This window comes from Dendronephthya gigantea, unplaced genomic scaffold (genome assembly GCF_004324835.1).
Source record: "Dendronephthya gigantea isolate DGI-Jeju-01 unplaced genomic scaffold, DenGig_1.0 000012F, whole genome shotgun sequence".
Lineage (NCBI taxonomy): Eukaryota > Metazoa > Cnidaria > Anthozoa > Malacalcyonacea > Nephtheidae > Dendronephthya > Dendronephthya gigantea.
In genome coordinates, this window is record NW_021163022.1 from 2,073,191 (window position 1) to 2,090,049 (window position 16,859).

Sequence of the window (16,859 nt, forward strand, 5' to 3'; positions counted from 1 at the left end):
GAGACCGACCTTATACTTTCATCAGAGCACCAATTTGATGGGAAACTATTTTTGGTTTTTTTTCGTAATATTATGTCCAGGAATTCGTATATGCTCCAAACGTATTTTTTGAGACGCTAAGCCATATATTTCTTCGTTTTTGCAATTTAATTTTGAACAAATTTGATAATGCTTGATACTTAATTTGTCTTGGCCTTAGGTATCAATACAGTAGTCGGCAATAGTGTCAGTTGGCCAACTATAAGGCCTAGCTAAAACATCTACTGATGCAATTTCAAGCTAGACGAAAGAACTAAAATTTTGGTGGGCTCTAGGGTTGTTTAAAGACAGTTTGGCGTCGCATAATCCAAAATGAAATTATTGAAACGTCTTATTGTTAAATGGCATTTGTTGGGGCATGGGATTATATAGAATAAATCGAGAAATAAATTCACAAACTCGTCGCCCACAAATGAAGCTATCTATATATACTATGCCAGCAGTTGCTACATAATTATATTCTAATAAATTCATTATTATTTATATAAAATAATAAAATATATATTTGATGGAAGCTTTTCTTAGGTCTCTCCTTTATAGTTCAGTTATATTGAGTGTCAACGAGAACTGCAACAATATTTAGAGGCTTTTTTCAGATTCTGAACTACAAAAGTCGAAGTTCCTCGCTAGTCCATCTAATTAAACTACTAGCTCCAGATCATAATATCAGTCATCAGTCATCACTCCAAAACGGCAGTGAAAAAAGTCGCTTGGCCATCTAATTTAAAAACTACTCCAGACATTGAACTGACTCCAGATCATAATATCAGTCATCAGTCATCACTCCAAAAAGGTATCCTCCAGATGGAGAAATCCTCCCAGATTTTTTGGGCCAGGGGATTACAAAAAGGGTTTTTCAGACTGTCAGTGTTTAGCGAATACTCGTACGTTAATGGTTTCATGAAGATTTCTCAACCAAAAATATGCGGTTCTTCATGCGGTATATTTATATAGTTTACATTATCTTATTCTTGAAGTGACACTTATTAGGCACATAAGTAAGGAATATGAACAGAGAAGACAATCGGTAAAAAAATTAATGGACAGAGAAGACAATCAGTAAAAAAACTAATGGAAGTATTGAATAACAAAGCAATGAAACATATGTTTTCACTGGAGCATTTTTAAAAAATATCTCTTGGACAATATTTCGCGCGTCAATATAGCCATGCAGAAATGAGCATATAAGTACACTGTGTATGGGGTCTAATTGTATGTTGGTATACTCTACAGTTAGCTTATGTTGTGAACGTCTAAACTCTTTGATAAAGAATTTAAACATATTTTCCGACTTTTTTGATTCAGTGGAAGAACCTTTCCTTTTCAATCATTATATTTTACTGGGGTGTATTTCAAGCCAAGCGAAGCCATCAGTTATCGTGCTAGCCTATTGACTTTCTATATATGGACTAAATTATATTCCCCTAACAATTAATTCTTTTCGTGTTTCTTAGTTCAGGGTTTTGTATTTACTCTCGATAGTTTCTCGGCCATCATATCACACATGTGATACATATGAATAACAATGAATACTGCTTCAAGTGAATATTAGAGGCATCAATCTTGTCGACATAAGTTAAAAAACCCCAGACCACTAAAGAACTCTCCTGCTATGTTATAAGACAAATAAACCGTTTACCTTTGCTACTTTTTAATCTTTGGGCATAAATCGATGTCTTTGTGCTTCATCACTTTACGAACTTTTCGTATTGCTGGATTTTCAAATCGTTCTTTTAAAGTTATCTGAACGAGAAAGCGCTCTTTGGTTGAATTGAGCCGGAAACTGGGTAACATTTACGGGACAGACGGTTGAGAAATCTCTGAAGCAATTTACAAGCCGAAAAATATTCCATCAGTGATAAAGGGCGAAGCATGTGGAGAGGGTACAATGGCTTGAAATCAATGCAACAACAAAATCCTCAGGGGGCATATAAACAACGTTAACATCGCACTATAATGCCGATAATAAGTAATAGCAACAACAGGAATAAATTTAATACGAATCACAAGGTGCGCATGCTGTGGTCTTTTTGTGATGCACGCAGGCGTCCTGTAGACCACTTAATGAACACACTACGTTTGTGAACTTGTACCTCTTTGTGTGAAATTGATATTGTTTTAAAGCTGTATTTGTACAAGGAACCTGTATTTGTCCATTGATATATATTTACTTAATTGATCGTAATTTTTTATTGCACCTTATTGTTATAATCTGAAACACCAATTTTTTCCATATTTGTCAATTATTTTCGAGTAATTTTCCAATTAGCCAAGGAAAGCTTCAGCAGTCACTGCAAGGTTTCCCCCAATGATAATGCTGAAGGTCCTGAATATTGGATGCGTGTTGTATGCTGGAAAATTGCATGTGTCTGTGACTTTTTAATCTGTTTCAAGCTCGCCTTTCTCAAACAGAGTCAAACTAATCGTACAGAATTACTTAACTACAAAATTCTTCAAAATGTTAAGAGGTTTTCATTCGACTCGCGCCTCAGGAGAGATTTAGATATGACATTGAAGCGACCACTTTACCTTAAACGTACGTCATATTCAAATCTCGGTATGAATATGAATCTGAGTGATTGAAAGTGAATGTAAAAAATATGGCGGCGAAGTTACTGAAAAATGATGAGCACTTCCTCCAGGAATTTTAATATAGCTCAGTGACTGAATGATTGAAAATGAATGTAAAACACAGTCGATTGATTTTGACAAATGATTTTCATAAATCGCAAGAAAAATAACGAAGCTGTGCGTATTTTCTTTTAACATAACTTTCGAAACAAATATGCATGGAAACAAATCTTGAAATTTTGAACAATCGAACGATATTTAAAGGCGAAGAATAACGAAAAAAATAATTTGTGTCCAAAAACTGGACGACATACTGTATATATATATATATTCACCGCCACGAAATGGAATTGAATTATCGGCCATACGTATGGTATAGTTGCATGGCTATTTTGAATACAGATATTAATGTAACATAAAGAATACTCAAAGATCGTGCATAATGAACTCGGCGCTTCTTCTTTTGTTTATTTCAATATTACATGTTCCAGGATTTCGGTATCTTTGCTGTGGAGAACCACAAACCAGGTAATATTTTGAAATGCATGCAAACTTTTTTATTTACATCATGCAGACGCATTTGGAAGATCAGTAATAATGGCGACAAAGTTTGACGAGATATATATAGCTAGTTGGTAAAAATCCGGCAATACAATCCGTAGAGATATTGTGATATAGTAAATCTAATTTTACTTGGAATGGCTGTATATAATATAGTCGTTCTTCCTTAATCTGCTTGCTAGAGACAGCGTTAATTGGCGGGGAAATATTAATGAGATTTGCTGGTTGAGTGAAACGACAGGTCTTTCACATTTTCTTTGTTTTTTGGTTTTTGACTGAAATTTGATTAATCAATAAAAGTATATAGCTATCAATGTATATATAGCATCCTCGAAGTCCCTGACCTATATATGATATATTGCTATAATTGGTTGATACTTTTTCACAAGACACAACTTTATCTACAGATACAACTCACTACGAATATATATATATATTTGTTTTGAACGTTTGACTCAACTGATGGCTCCCACTGATGCATGTCAGACACGACCTTTACACATGTTATAGGTCTGACCATAATTTTTTTAACGGTTAACTGCATATAAAGTGCGCAAGTTTCCCTTTGTCCTATAGATATATAACAATTTTTAAATATCTTTACATCAGCCATGTAAATTTCCCGAAGGTAATATACTATACTGAACTCTACATACTTGGTGTGAAAATTTATGGGAACATGTTTTAAATAGAAGTTCGACTTAAATTACTTATAATAATTATCCTAGTTGGTATGCATGAATAGACGTCGTAGTAATTCTTTAAAAAATGCAAAATTTTGCTTTGTCATTATTTTTGTTCCTTGTCCGAGAGCTAATAATTAAAGATAGACGAGGCAACAGTATTTTCATCATCTTACTAAACAAGTACGCAATAGAAAACGGATGTAATACAAATTCCTACAGTATAGGAAACACGAGGAAACTATGCATATCGGGTAACCATACTATCGTCTTTATCTACTATACGTTCATTTATGTAACGTTTTCGTTGTATAACATTGATTCTATGATAGAAAGAACCAGAACGTAACATTTCGTTTGTTTCAACCGAAGGTCGTTCGTCACAGCATACTGTTATATAATGTATATATGCAGGACTAAAGTCGTATAGCTAACCTCTTCATGCTTATCACTACAGACACAAGTTTCACATAATAGCCTAGTGCATGGCAAGTAACATAATACGCGTGCTAGAATTTGCTAGGAACTTAAGAATTTTAATATTTTTTTTTAAAGTTTATTTAAGTCCCTGACCTATATATGATATATTGCTATAATTGGTTGATACTTTTTCACAAGACACAACTTTATCTACAGATACAACTCACTACGAATATATATATATATTTGTTATATTTGTTTTTCTGGTGGTTTCTATCATATAAATGGAGCCATGTAGATAAACAGCATTATGATTTACCTATTAGTTATATCAAGAACAATGCAGTAGATTGCATTTCAAGACGTGTCAGTGCTGATAAGAATACATAACTTCAACTCGCAACTAACATAAATGATACCAAGCTCTAAGCAAAGGCAATTCTTATTCTAAATATATATATTGTTAACTGGAAATTATCACATACCTTAACGTTACACCTTATTCCTTTTAGTTTAAATTTTTAACACATCAGATTCTGCTGCATGCTGTGTTTGTTTATGAGGATATTTTGTTCAAACAAACCCATAATATTGTAACTTATGTATTTTCACATATTCGTGAAGATCTCACTTGTAGCAGGTGTCCAGCTGAACTGTGGTTGGAAGATATTTACACTTTCTCAGTTTTGAATAAATAACGATGTTGCATAGTAACCAATAAACTAAACTCATTTTGTTTACACAAGAAAGCTCCATCAGATCTAAATTTTCATCCTGGACGTCCAATGATATATTGCCGTCCTGAAAGTAATGGTCTTGCAAACTCGTGTGCATGTAATTGTGCAAAACGTAGACAAACATTCCCAAATGCAGAACTCCCGCGGTGATACCTGTGCGGGAGCGATCTTCGAGGAAGATGACAATTACGATGAAAGACATGCAGTGACGTTTATATAAAACCTAGTTTTTATTTCATTTTATCCAGAAGTGCTACAGATAGTATTTATTACAGATGGTATTTATTACAGATAGTATTCGTATATTTATCATTTCCATTTTCAAAACACTCATTGCATTATTTGTTTCACTATAGTTTTTTTTTACTCCAGAGAGATATTGATATTATGTCTGAAAAAATTTCCAGGATCATATTGTTTTTTCACTTTGCGAAGTTTTTCCATCACTTTCTCGCTTACATTTGGATCGACTTGCATCTTAAAAGGAGCCAAACATTTCATGGTCTCTTCGAGCCAGGCTACAACTTTGCTTTGAAATTCAGCATTCGGCGTTGAACATACATTTGTGATTTGAAATCTAAACATAAAACGAAAAACTGTCCGTCGTTTCATGTGTCATTTTACTGGTAAGGTTTCATTTAACTGTACTCATGCAAAAGATGAGATAGGAACATTCAGGCCTTTTTTAGTTTGTCGTGAAAACGTCAAGTTGCAACAATGTTGTCACTGACATAACTATATAGTTATAATCCTGGTTCGTATCAACCTTATCTCATCGGGACTTCCATGGTTGAGATCAGTGAAGCGAAATATGCTTTGTTGGTCAATCCTACAGAACACTGCACTGAACACTGCACGCTAACACTATAGGGCGAGTCAAAAAACTGATGCACATTTCATATTTAAATTCGCCGCGAACTTATGACTGGGTCACACTGGCCTTTTAATTTGACTATAGTTCCCCCATGTCCAACTGGACGCAGTCGGATTAGGAATTTAGGTTTCATTTGAAATCAGCCTGAAGGGAACAAGATTCATATTTTAAACTAAAAAATTATTCCATTTACTCGACATTAGTGCAGAGTCAACCATGCAGAGTAGCGATAATTGCGATGGATTATCTACACCTGGTTGCCGTGAACTTATTGACTTCAATATATAGGATTCTATGTAGTTAGTCCTTAATAGTTCAAATTAATGATTATTATATCGCAAAACCTTAACTACCCCTTCTAAACAACCGGCCAATTAAAGACGTTTAACGTGATTTAAGTCAAAGACTTGCTCAACTTGTTAACAAGCTTGTAAGTGAGAGCTCGTACTATTTTTAAAAAGGCAGGTTGGTTGAGGCTAACCTAGTAAATGTTTGGTTAATCCTGAGCCACTCCCCGAACAATTGTCGAGTTTGTGTCACGACAGAAGTTGATTGCATCGGAACAACGTTTCAGAATATTGAACTTCGGAAGATGAGGTAAATTCATCAGCTATAGTGCTGGTCTGAGGTCGGTTAAGTAGAAATGCCGAATATTACATATTCAGAAGTCGAAAACTTTGCATGTGCTGAATTAAATGCAAATAAACCTGTAAACAAAGTCTTTAGTTCATTTGAGATTCAGACATACATGAGAAAAGTGATGAAGTTTAAGAAAAATATAACGAATTTTGTTTTTCAAACAAGTTCGAATTCATCCAGATCATGCATGATAAAAGCAAAATGCGTAGATTTTTTTAGCTCTAGTAAGAGGGACGTTGAAATCAGCATAAGTCATCATAAATCACCTATAATTTAGTTAGTTCGGAAAAGAGAAAAATACTTTTCTCAGATTTTTTAGGCTTTGCCCCACCTCCCACAAAAATTCCACAGCAGCAATTCCTAGAGTAATTGCGAGCAGATCACTTTATTCCACCCCCCCTCTCCATATTGTCACATACATCACACCATTTTCCTGTAGACAATACATTAATTAACCACAGACAGCCGATCATCTATTCAACCAAATAATGCATACTTTGCTGCATGTACTTAAGTTACATTTATTGCATTTGACACATGGTATGATTTTCCATGATTTAGCTTTTACGGTATCTCTATTTGCATAATAATTTACGACCCAGTTTCCATCACAGCTTAAAATCTCGTTTTTACCTATTAAGTTATTGTTGAAAAGATTCTGTTAATTTTTTTCAAGACAACTTATAATCATAGACATCAGATATAGTTGTAAAACGTCATGTTGTAGTCATTTACGCATCTATAAGAGGGCTATACTTTCCTCTGGATTTGCTACGACCAGAGCATAAGCTGCCTCCAAATTTGTAAAGTAACAAAATAACAACTACGGTTAGTAAGGAAGTTGCAAACGAAATTACCATCGACCTGATGTAAATATTCTTGGCAGTAATGTTGTTATTGTTATTTTTGTTGTTGTTATTGTTGTTGTTGTTGTTGTTATTGTTGTTGTTATTATTGTTGTTGTTGTTTGTTATTGTTGTTGTTGTTTTGGTTGTTGTTGTTGTTATTGTTGTTGTTGTTGCTGTTCTGGATGTTTTTCTCGTTATGATTGTTTTCGTTGTTGTTCTCGTTGTTATTGACACGAGGTTGTTGATCCTTGGTGGTGGTGGTAGTGATGATGCTGCTATTGATTCCTCTTTGCATCGGAATTTCAGTACCCACGTGGTTTGTTGCCGTTCCCAGCTTCCCAATGCCTGCGTCCACTTTGGTGAGCAACCATCTGGCATAGAGGCCTAATATCCCAGCGGCAACACCCGACTCGTGTGCAGAACAACCATGCTTTACAGCCACATCAACCAATAGCCTACGCATGCTCCTGAACGATCCAACGTTTCTTTCACTCCGATGACCAACCATTCTTGCCATTTGCTCCGCATCGTCTGAATTATCTTCCTCCTCAATTTTTCCAAAGCATCCGAACAGTCTTTGCCAGCTAAGGATATTTCTTAACCGTTTTAAAGACAGAAATTCCTCATAACCGTGTAAGGCGCATACAAAGCCTTGCTCCATGTACACATCTCTGTCGGCTTCCTTGACACGCGGTTCTTCCAATGCTATCATTTCGTTCATGACTTTATTGCAACGATTCTCTATGAGCCCGTGAACACCATACCCCAAATGTGGTTTTAAAATCTTCGAATACTTTATCTCACATTTGTTCATCAGTGCAATAGTTAAGAATAGAATTTGATGAGTTGGACCGTAGCCCACTTGGTTTTGATCTGTAAGTGCTGTCACGCATACTGAGGAAAACGTACACTTCGTATGGTTAGGGTTTGACCCTAAAGCTTCAGACATGCATTTATCTGAAGTCTCTTCATCCCATGTGTCATTGCTCTCGTTTACTATTCCCCTATTCTTAATCGCAGGTAGCTTACGAGAACCAAAGTCTTGGAAAAAACTCCATGGCTTATCAACCACATCCTTAAATGTACGATAATAACTTTCTGATTGCTTTTTTATGGAAGCCTGTGCTCTCATATTGATCGACGCTGCTTGCTTTCTCAATTTTTCGAGGGTTTCATAAATGTATCTTGTTTGTTTAGCTTGCAAGGTTGAGTCGCTAGTTCGAGTTAGAGTCAACGCGCCCTCTGCGACTCGAAGTCCAAATATTGCGTCAAGATTCACTTGTTCTATCTCCTCTTCGTAAAACGATAATAATCTGTCTATGGCATGTATTGTTTGATTCAGTATTCTCATGTACTCCTTTTGGCTGAAATGTTGGTCTGTATTTGTTGAACTTGAGCTTTCCAAAGCTGTAGACAAAAGTAGGATAACAAGCAAGCCTTTAGGTCCCATCACTAGAGCCGACGTGAAAACAATATAAATCCAGTAATCTATATGTGAAATCTAATAAAGTTCACGCTAAAATTTCGCAGTAGGCCAGAATAACTCACGAGGATTTTCTGTCTCTGTTTTGCTGTGTTAAGACAACACAAATATGACACTCGGAAGTATTAAACAAATGACTTCAGAGGCTCAGAGTATACGTAACGACCAAGTAATTAGCGGCAGGTCTATAGACTATAGCTACTCAAAACGTTCTCCCAACCGAGAAAAGGAATGAAGAACCTGCGAATATTAGAACGTCTTAGTGCTCTTTAAGATGCAACTCGTCGGTAGCCTCTTTCGTATTTATATAATAGGTCTCTACACGATAATAAACCAATTCATATATATATAGGGATCATGTAGAATAAGAGCTCACGTGTCACAGTAAAACGTCTATATATAAGCTGTACTTGACAACAGTTTACATACACCACTTTTCTACGTCTGAGTATAGTTTTTCAGGGTCCACACAATTCCTTCAAGTCCTTCGGCTTCCAACAAGCTTGTGAGAAGAATGGTTTAACCTGTATCGTGTACGAAGCGTCGTTAATCGCTGAACGAGGTATATAATATCCAACAAATTATTCTTCAAATTTGTACTGTTCAGGATACAGCAGGATCAGATGGTCTATTATTTCTGTATATAGGTATTTTTCTACTCCTCTGCTTCGCAAGCTTCTGGATGACCTTCTATGGCGCACTTTCACTTGAAATAACAAACTAAAGCAAACCTACAATCGTTATGTCATAATGTGGCGTTTAAACAGCAAGTCAAAGGTGAATTTCTCCACTAGGTGTTGAATTCCAATCTGATAAAATATCACTTTAAATGGCCTTAGATTAGGAAACGTCTCATATAGTTTAAAGAGCAAGTTATTGACGAGATTTGGTGAATTTAATATACACACCACATCAGCTTCCGTGTCAGACAATAACTTCCACTTGTCACCCGTTGTTGCCTTGCAACTGATTCAAAGTATGTATGCATTATATAAAGGTGACGTGTATTTCATACAGTACTGAATAAAGCCGTTAATTCTTTCTGCTTATCTATTTTCATGGCTTGTGGCTTGTGTCAATATTTCTACACTGATGTTGGGCAGTTACAACTTGGTGAATTAGATAAGATAAGATGAAATAAAGGTCAGCCTTCGTTCAGACGCAGACTAGCTGGGGTGTTGCTTGGAATAAATTGATGAAATCAATCATGCAATTCAGATTATATTACTCGATGTCATTACCATCAATGGTGGTTGTGTGAAATGACTGCAAACATTGCGCAAGGAAAAAAAAATGCTCTGTTTTACGTTAACTCTTTCATTTATGGTGAGATTAGATCGCCAGTGCCACATACACAACATCTGTATAATTTATTCTAGGATTTATGCAATTTAATCTCTGAAATAGGTTTATTTAATAATTTGAGTGCTCCATCTGTAAGATCTCGCATGCTGAATTCTACTTCACTTGCTGAGTACTAAACTGAATAACCCTTGTCAGCAAAGTGAAAGTCTCGAGTTCGTTATTACATGAAGTAGTCCGCCATAGAACACAAGTATATATATTTACTGTTTTCAAAACTTTCAATATGCCCTGACGTATACATACAACATTGAACAAATAAACCTATAGGGAACCCTTGTAATAACTACACAAAAAGGTTCTTTCATTTGAAGATTGAAAATGATTTTTTAGTTTTCTTTTAGTCATAAATCTTGCGACCACATCGAACTCGGACCGATGCTACATAATAAGTGTGTTAATAGTGCAGACTGATTTGCATTCACTAAGGATCAATGTTTACACAAGTGATACAACACACACAGATGGCTCAAGTCTTAAGTCTTTGGTAGACTGTTTCACACCATAAAGAATTATTTGTCCAGATAGCTGGGATAAATTACAAATAAAAACTACCAAGTTAAAACTATCATGCATCCAGATAATATATATTATATATAGCGTCGTACTCAGCGCCACATGCATCTTTTGATTTTGATTATGCAGATTAACTTAATTTCAATAACAAGATTTAAGATATTACCATAAGAAGAAACGTTTTATTAAATAAATGTGTTCAGTTAGAGATAATTGCTTTTCACAAATTAATCGATTTTAACAAATTTCAGCTTCTGCGAGCGTTCAATTGTATATGTAAATTTTGAAGATAAATTTTGATATGAACAATTTAATCTAACCAACCGAATTTCCTGCACTCATGAACGATCCACCTTTTCACAAACAAATTTAAGAAATACGCATAGACCAAGTAAACGTTAATAGTGGATATTCGTATTCTACCCGATGGATTTCCTTCGAAAATGAAATCCATCTGTTCATATTATCAGCCATACCGTATCTCTTTATCAATTGAAAAATTATATATTGTCTTCAACTTATATTCAAGGTCTTTCAGACTAGACAAGGTAATTATTAAAATCCTCATTTGTGCATAGTTAAGCACTGGAGAGAAGTGCTTTTAAATTTTAATTACTACAGTTTTGATTTATTATAAGATCTCTTGGTGATATATAATCATGCACTTGATCGGCATTTCAGGTTAATTTATTTTACGCAGTAATGTATTGGCTATTGACCGCCCGGGAAAACTAGGGTGACCCCATTTAGAGACCAATTTAGAACTGGCTAGCAGACAGTGGGGAGTGATGATCATTGACATTGGTGGATAATTCTGGTTAACGACATTCCCAAATGTATCTATAGTTCCAGAAAAGCCCCCCCCCCCTTCGAAATCAAGCTCTTTTTCAATTTGTATTTCAAAATTAAGTGGGAAGGTCTCAATTTTACGCACCTGTCGGCTTAGCTCATTGTCAAAGCTAATTCTAACACAGCTTGATTTCAATTTTCAAACAGAGTGCTTTTTAGGAACACCCTGTTACTATGATGGCCCACGTAAAGGGCATTCATTTCATTAACGGAGCGTCGGAAAGCTTAATGAATCATTTTTACCTCGAAGCTCGATACAAAAATGGACTTGATTCTTCCGGCACGTCAGAGTAAGCGCCTCCCGTCGTCAATATATAGCAAGCAGTTCCTGACATCTCTTCAATAGAAGGCAGGGCATTATAACGAGCGACTAAAACATCAATGATCTCGTTTGACATCTCTGTATGGTGGAGAAAAACGAGAACCACATGTGAGTTAAAACTAAGAGGTATATTACGAACGTGTTCTGTCAATAAAATACCCTACACTACCGGTTCGACGAAGAACTTATTTCGACCCAAAACTTTTTTATATAAGTCCGAAAAGAGAAGAAAGCTTCAGTTTATATTTCATTTAGAAGTTGCATGAAAACATATTATTTGCCGTGAGCTCCTTGATGCCCTAACCGCTAGTCCTCCCCAGTAACTTCCCCAGGACACTATCCCCTCAGCAGGCAAGTCCCACCCGAATCCTATCCGCCGGCAAATTAAATGTTCCTGAGTACAATCAGCGACGCAGATCAGTCCCCCCTCGTGGATAATGGATTTGATCTTTGGCGTTTAGTAAAAGCATTCTGTTGAAGCTGAATCACCCACTTAGAAAACACTTAAAAATCATCTGTATATAAAAGGTTGTCCATTCACCATTTCTATCCTACATAGCTAAAACCGTTCGAACAGCATCGAACGTTATATCATCTGGTTTCGTTTCGAGAATGGCGATTCTCAGGACGGAAAAAGACAGTAGCTAAGTCGAATTGACTATTGTTTCGTCTGAAGTCTTGGAACGACGCCACGATTTTATACAATTTAGACACCACGCCCGCGACGAATAGAGTCATTTTGCAATTAAGAGACAAATTAGTTTTTTCGCTTCTTACCCACGAGAGGGAAACCTCCCAAATCATCAAAATAATAGTTTCCAAAAGGGTGTAGATAGTCTACTGTTGTCTGGAACTGACTGTAAGACATCGGTTTGACATCCCACGAATCTGGTGCGCTTTTTTTGCAAAATTCCTCGAGATACTTTTGACCAGTGTCCAAGTCTCCGTTGAAAACATAACGAAGAAACAATATAATTTTGCCCCTATAAAATTGGAAACATTGTCAATGACGTTACATGGCACTCGTTTGTTGCATGTGGGATGCCGTCTCAGTATTAAGAATGAACTCAGTTAATACTAAAGCACTATCACCTTTGTTTCTCTGTCGAAAAAATGCCATAAATAGCTAATCGTTTGTCATTTTTCTCCAGGATGAAATCACGCATGTTCTTTAATGTTCTGGCACTGTTCTCCCAAGCATAATAAAGGTTTCCAGCCATGATTTTAACTGGGATTGGATGCAACCTGGCATGAATCTTTGTGATAATCCTTGCATGGGAGAGAAGAATTCATAACAGTAAGTAGCGTGTATTGTAGGAGTGTATACCTATATTCAATATCACAGTCTGAGAACCGTTATGAGAATTTTAACAAGGCTTTTTGGATGATTTTTGTTGGCCAATTTTACCCAACCCATATCATACCATAATAAACAAAGTCAAATTTGATCTAACATTACTCAAGGCGCGGTTGTAACAAAATTTACAGGCAATCTCTTAGTAAAATTCCCATTTCTATTACGGTACATGGAAAACGGGTCAACTCACTTGGCCGAGACATCAGCTGTTGACAGCCTGGACAACTCGGCTAGGTGGGATGAGATTTACATCATATGTCCATGTAATTCCAATTTGCTGAGTTGTCCCGGTTAGGTGAGTTAAATTCTGCAGAAACGCATGCGCATTTGTCTACATGCGCATCAAAAAACATTGAAACTGTAGAAGTAAGCAAGAAAATAGACTGAATTGTTGTCCCTGCTGTTAATTCGCCATGTAATCGCATGAAGAAAAGTAACTCGGCAAATTGTACCACCCCAGCTAGCTGGGACAACTCGGCCCATGTAATCAGCCCCTTAGAACTACTTACCCAAAGTTAGGACCGAACCCCTTCATTGCCCAAAAAAGTTCTTGCAACTGCGTTGCACTTGCTGTAATTGTTTCTCCTGAAAGTGTAATCATCTCTATAATATAGAAAAAACAATTACACAAAATATGAAAAAGGCTAGCTAACCTGAAATACTATATATAAATATTAAAACACGAGAATGACGCGAAAAGTATGCGACACTGACAGCAATGCTATACGTCAAGAAAGCTAGTTCATGAAGCCTTGAAGTATGACTTTTGAAGCATGAAGTTCGACTTTTTTTTGACGAGTTTTCACCACGTGAACACCTGAACCGAGCGAATTTAAGCACGGTTCCAAATTCGTACGGTCCCGTGTGAACGATATAACTGCATGTCCACGGTTGCCAGATTACTTAAAGAAGAAGCCAAAAATTGTGGAAGTCGGCCTTTTGATTTCTTTGTCTCGTAAAAAGGAAACAAAGAAAACAAAGATCATGGCAATAATATTTGGCTACTTTATTCAGTAGTCTGGCAACCCTGGTCAGGTTGGTACGCAGGTACAGCGTAGCTCGTACCTTGTAATTTTATCAGTCCTGCATGGGCGCTCAGCAACGCTAATAACTTTAAAACGAAGCCAAAGGAATACGTTACGCTACGCATGATACAGTCGAAGAGGAAAATAGGCCTTCAACGTAGCATTTTGGTTGCGTTGAATGAAATGAACACAACGAGATTCTGAGTTCTTTTTTATTGCTTTTTTCGAGTTAATTCTGTCATGAGGAATTCTTTTTTTTACAATGACAAGAAGGAACATATATTGAAACTAAGACGGAGAAATCCTTTGCCTTTTACTGAAATGACGGGATTAACATTCCTTCTGAGGACAATAACTGAAAACCCAGGCATTAATTCATAATAATTCACAATAGCAAACATTTCATTTTTCTGCCAGATGATAAATAACATACCTATTGCTTGAATGTTGTCAATTGCAAAACCAAAACTGCGGCCAATTAGACCCATCCCTAACAGTAAGCCCGATCCTGCTGCACCAACAAATGATGCTTGACCAAGAGTTGTCACAAGGCCATATTTTGTAGTTGTTTTATCAACATCACTTTGCTTTGCACCTGGTTCCATTATCACAATCTAAAACAGGCCAAATTACGTCCAGTATTAGATACCGTAAGTTATATGCAAGTGCTGACTTTGACATATGTGTTAATTCATATGTGACAGTCAGTGACTGCAAGTACAATATGAAAAATCAGGGGTAGCACATACTGCATGATTTAATCATTAACAAATTAGATTCATCAATGTTTTTCATTAACAATTAAAACATTTTTCTGAAATTAGTAAGAATTATATATATACTGCCATATATGAAAGTGACAATGAACTATTATAGCAGGTGAAAAAAATCCACTAATATTGGTAGAAATGCTTATATGGAGCTGACTAGCAGCTACTATCGGGAATATGTTTTTAATTTTGAAATGCAGTTGAAATGAGATGAAAACCTTGCACTCTTGATTAACAGTAACATCATTCATCTTGTCAAGTTTTATAACAACAGCACCATCATCCTGAGCAAACATACTTGTACCTCCATTAGAAATACACAGTGGAAGCTATATGGGAACAAATTATATATATAATGGTTGCATGATACTAATGATTAGGTGTGGTTTTAATATTTTATCATATTTAGCTATCATATGCATATGCTGTAGACATAATGGGCCAGATAAGGATGTATCTCAATACGAGCTGTATCTTTAAGTATGTTTGAAATTTATCATTAATTTGCATTCCTTGATAGCTTGATCATAACCATATGCATAACACCAAGCTGCTAACACCATCTCTATATTTACCCTCGAAACATATCCCCAGTCATCCAAAAGAAACGCACTTGCTGTAGTCAAATTTCAAAATAGAGATTATATTTAAGAGCACATATTGCTTGCTACGCATTTCTTATTCTATAGTAAGTTTAGTTGCATACTGCATAGCTATTAAAAAAGTAAAATCATGCATTCATTAAAGAAACCTTGTGCCTTTTGCAAAATTTCAATGTTTCCAGGATATCACTTTGACTGTCAACATAAACAAATAACAAAGGTTTCCGCTCATATAGTCGTGCATTCCATACTTTCTTCACTTGATTCGGAAAATCTGGGTCCAATTGACTGCATATGATGCTTTTTGTAAGATTTCTTAACTCCTCGACCAACTCATTTCTAATTTTTGGACTTCCGACTTTTGCACAAGTTTCAGACATTATTAATTGCTTTCATGCTTTGTGAAATTGGAATTTAGAACATATATATGGAGTTCACTGATTTAGAAACAGAGTTGGAAATAATTCATAGAATTTTTTGACGCACTACAGAAGAGCCTACACTTCAGAATATCAGCGGTCATGAGTCGAACAAATCCAATATGGCCGCAATAAGGCCGAATCATCACCAGTGATAATCAACTATATGGCCGAAAATTGGCTAAAATATTCGTTATTTTCATGTAAAGTAACGTTTTAAGAGAAACTCTATGTTCAATTTTTTAAAAGAAAATACATTAGCACTTTAGCAGTCTGCAGAGCTGTAGGAGTTTTTGCTTTTTGAATTTCAGCAGATTTTCGTTGAAGGTTATAAAATTTCGTGTTATGCTCCTAGCGCGAAGATGTCGTAATAAAAGGCACTTTGCCAAGCAAGGAAATTTATTAGAGCATTTGAACCCTCTGCAGACGTTCAGAGGCTTTTTATTGAAAGCAAGCAATTTCAATATGGAAGACGATATTCATGAGCGAAGCCAGCTCGAAATCTCGAAAAAGTATACTATTCTCTCCAACGGCAGTGAATCGCCAGCTACTCAAAATGGAAGTTGTTCTAATACCAAAAAGAAAAGCACAATTGGTGGTGATGATGATTCAGAGTTTTTGGGAAATGTACCAGAGAAATTCTCGGAAATGGAGCGGCAGATCTTTGTTGCACACAAGAATGCAATCAAGGTTGAAGTTTTGTAAAATTTAATAGATCGTCACGCCTACATTCGACATCGACAATTTGTCTTTTGTTTACCCAGATATAATCAGATATCTTC

General features: G+C 36.0%; 2 protein-coding genes across 2 annotated transcripts; both read right to left on the bottom strand.

Moving 5' to 3' along the window:
* Positions 1–5,091: 5,091 nt before the first annotated feature.
* Positions 5,092–16,248, bottom strand: LOC114519174 (FAD-linked oxidoreductase DDB_G0289697-like). The gene is made up of 8 exons (XM_028539258.1): positions 15,808–16,248; positions 15,275–15,385; positions 14,720–14,900; positions 13,771–13,864; positions 12,997–13,173; positions 12,682–12,887; positions 11,826–11,982; positions 5,092–5,588 (listed from the first exon to the last, which is right to left on the bottom strand). The coding sequence occupies exons 1-8, from the start codon at positions 16,036–16,038 to the stop codon at positions 5,375–5,377; spliced, it is 1,371 nt and encodes a 456-aa protein (XP_028395059.1). The 5' UTR covers positions 16,039–16,248; the 3' UTR covers positions 5,092–5,374.
* Positions 7,475–11,810, bottom strand: LOC114519176 (UPF0764 protein C16orf89-like). The gene has a single exon (XM_028539259.1). It carries the CDS (start codon positions 8,820–8,822, stop codon positions 7,476–7,478), a length of 1,347 nt encoding a protein of 448 aa, XP_028395060.1. The 5' UTR covers positions 8,823–11,810; the 3' UTR covers position 7,475.
* Positions 16,249–16,859: the final 611 nt, after the last annotated feature.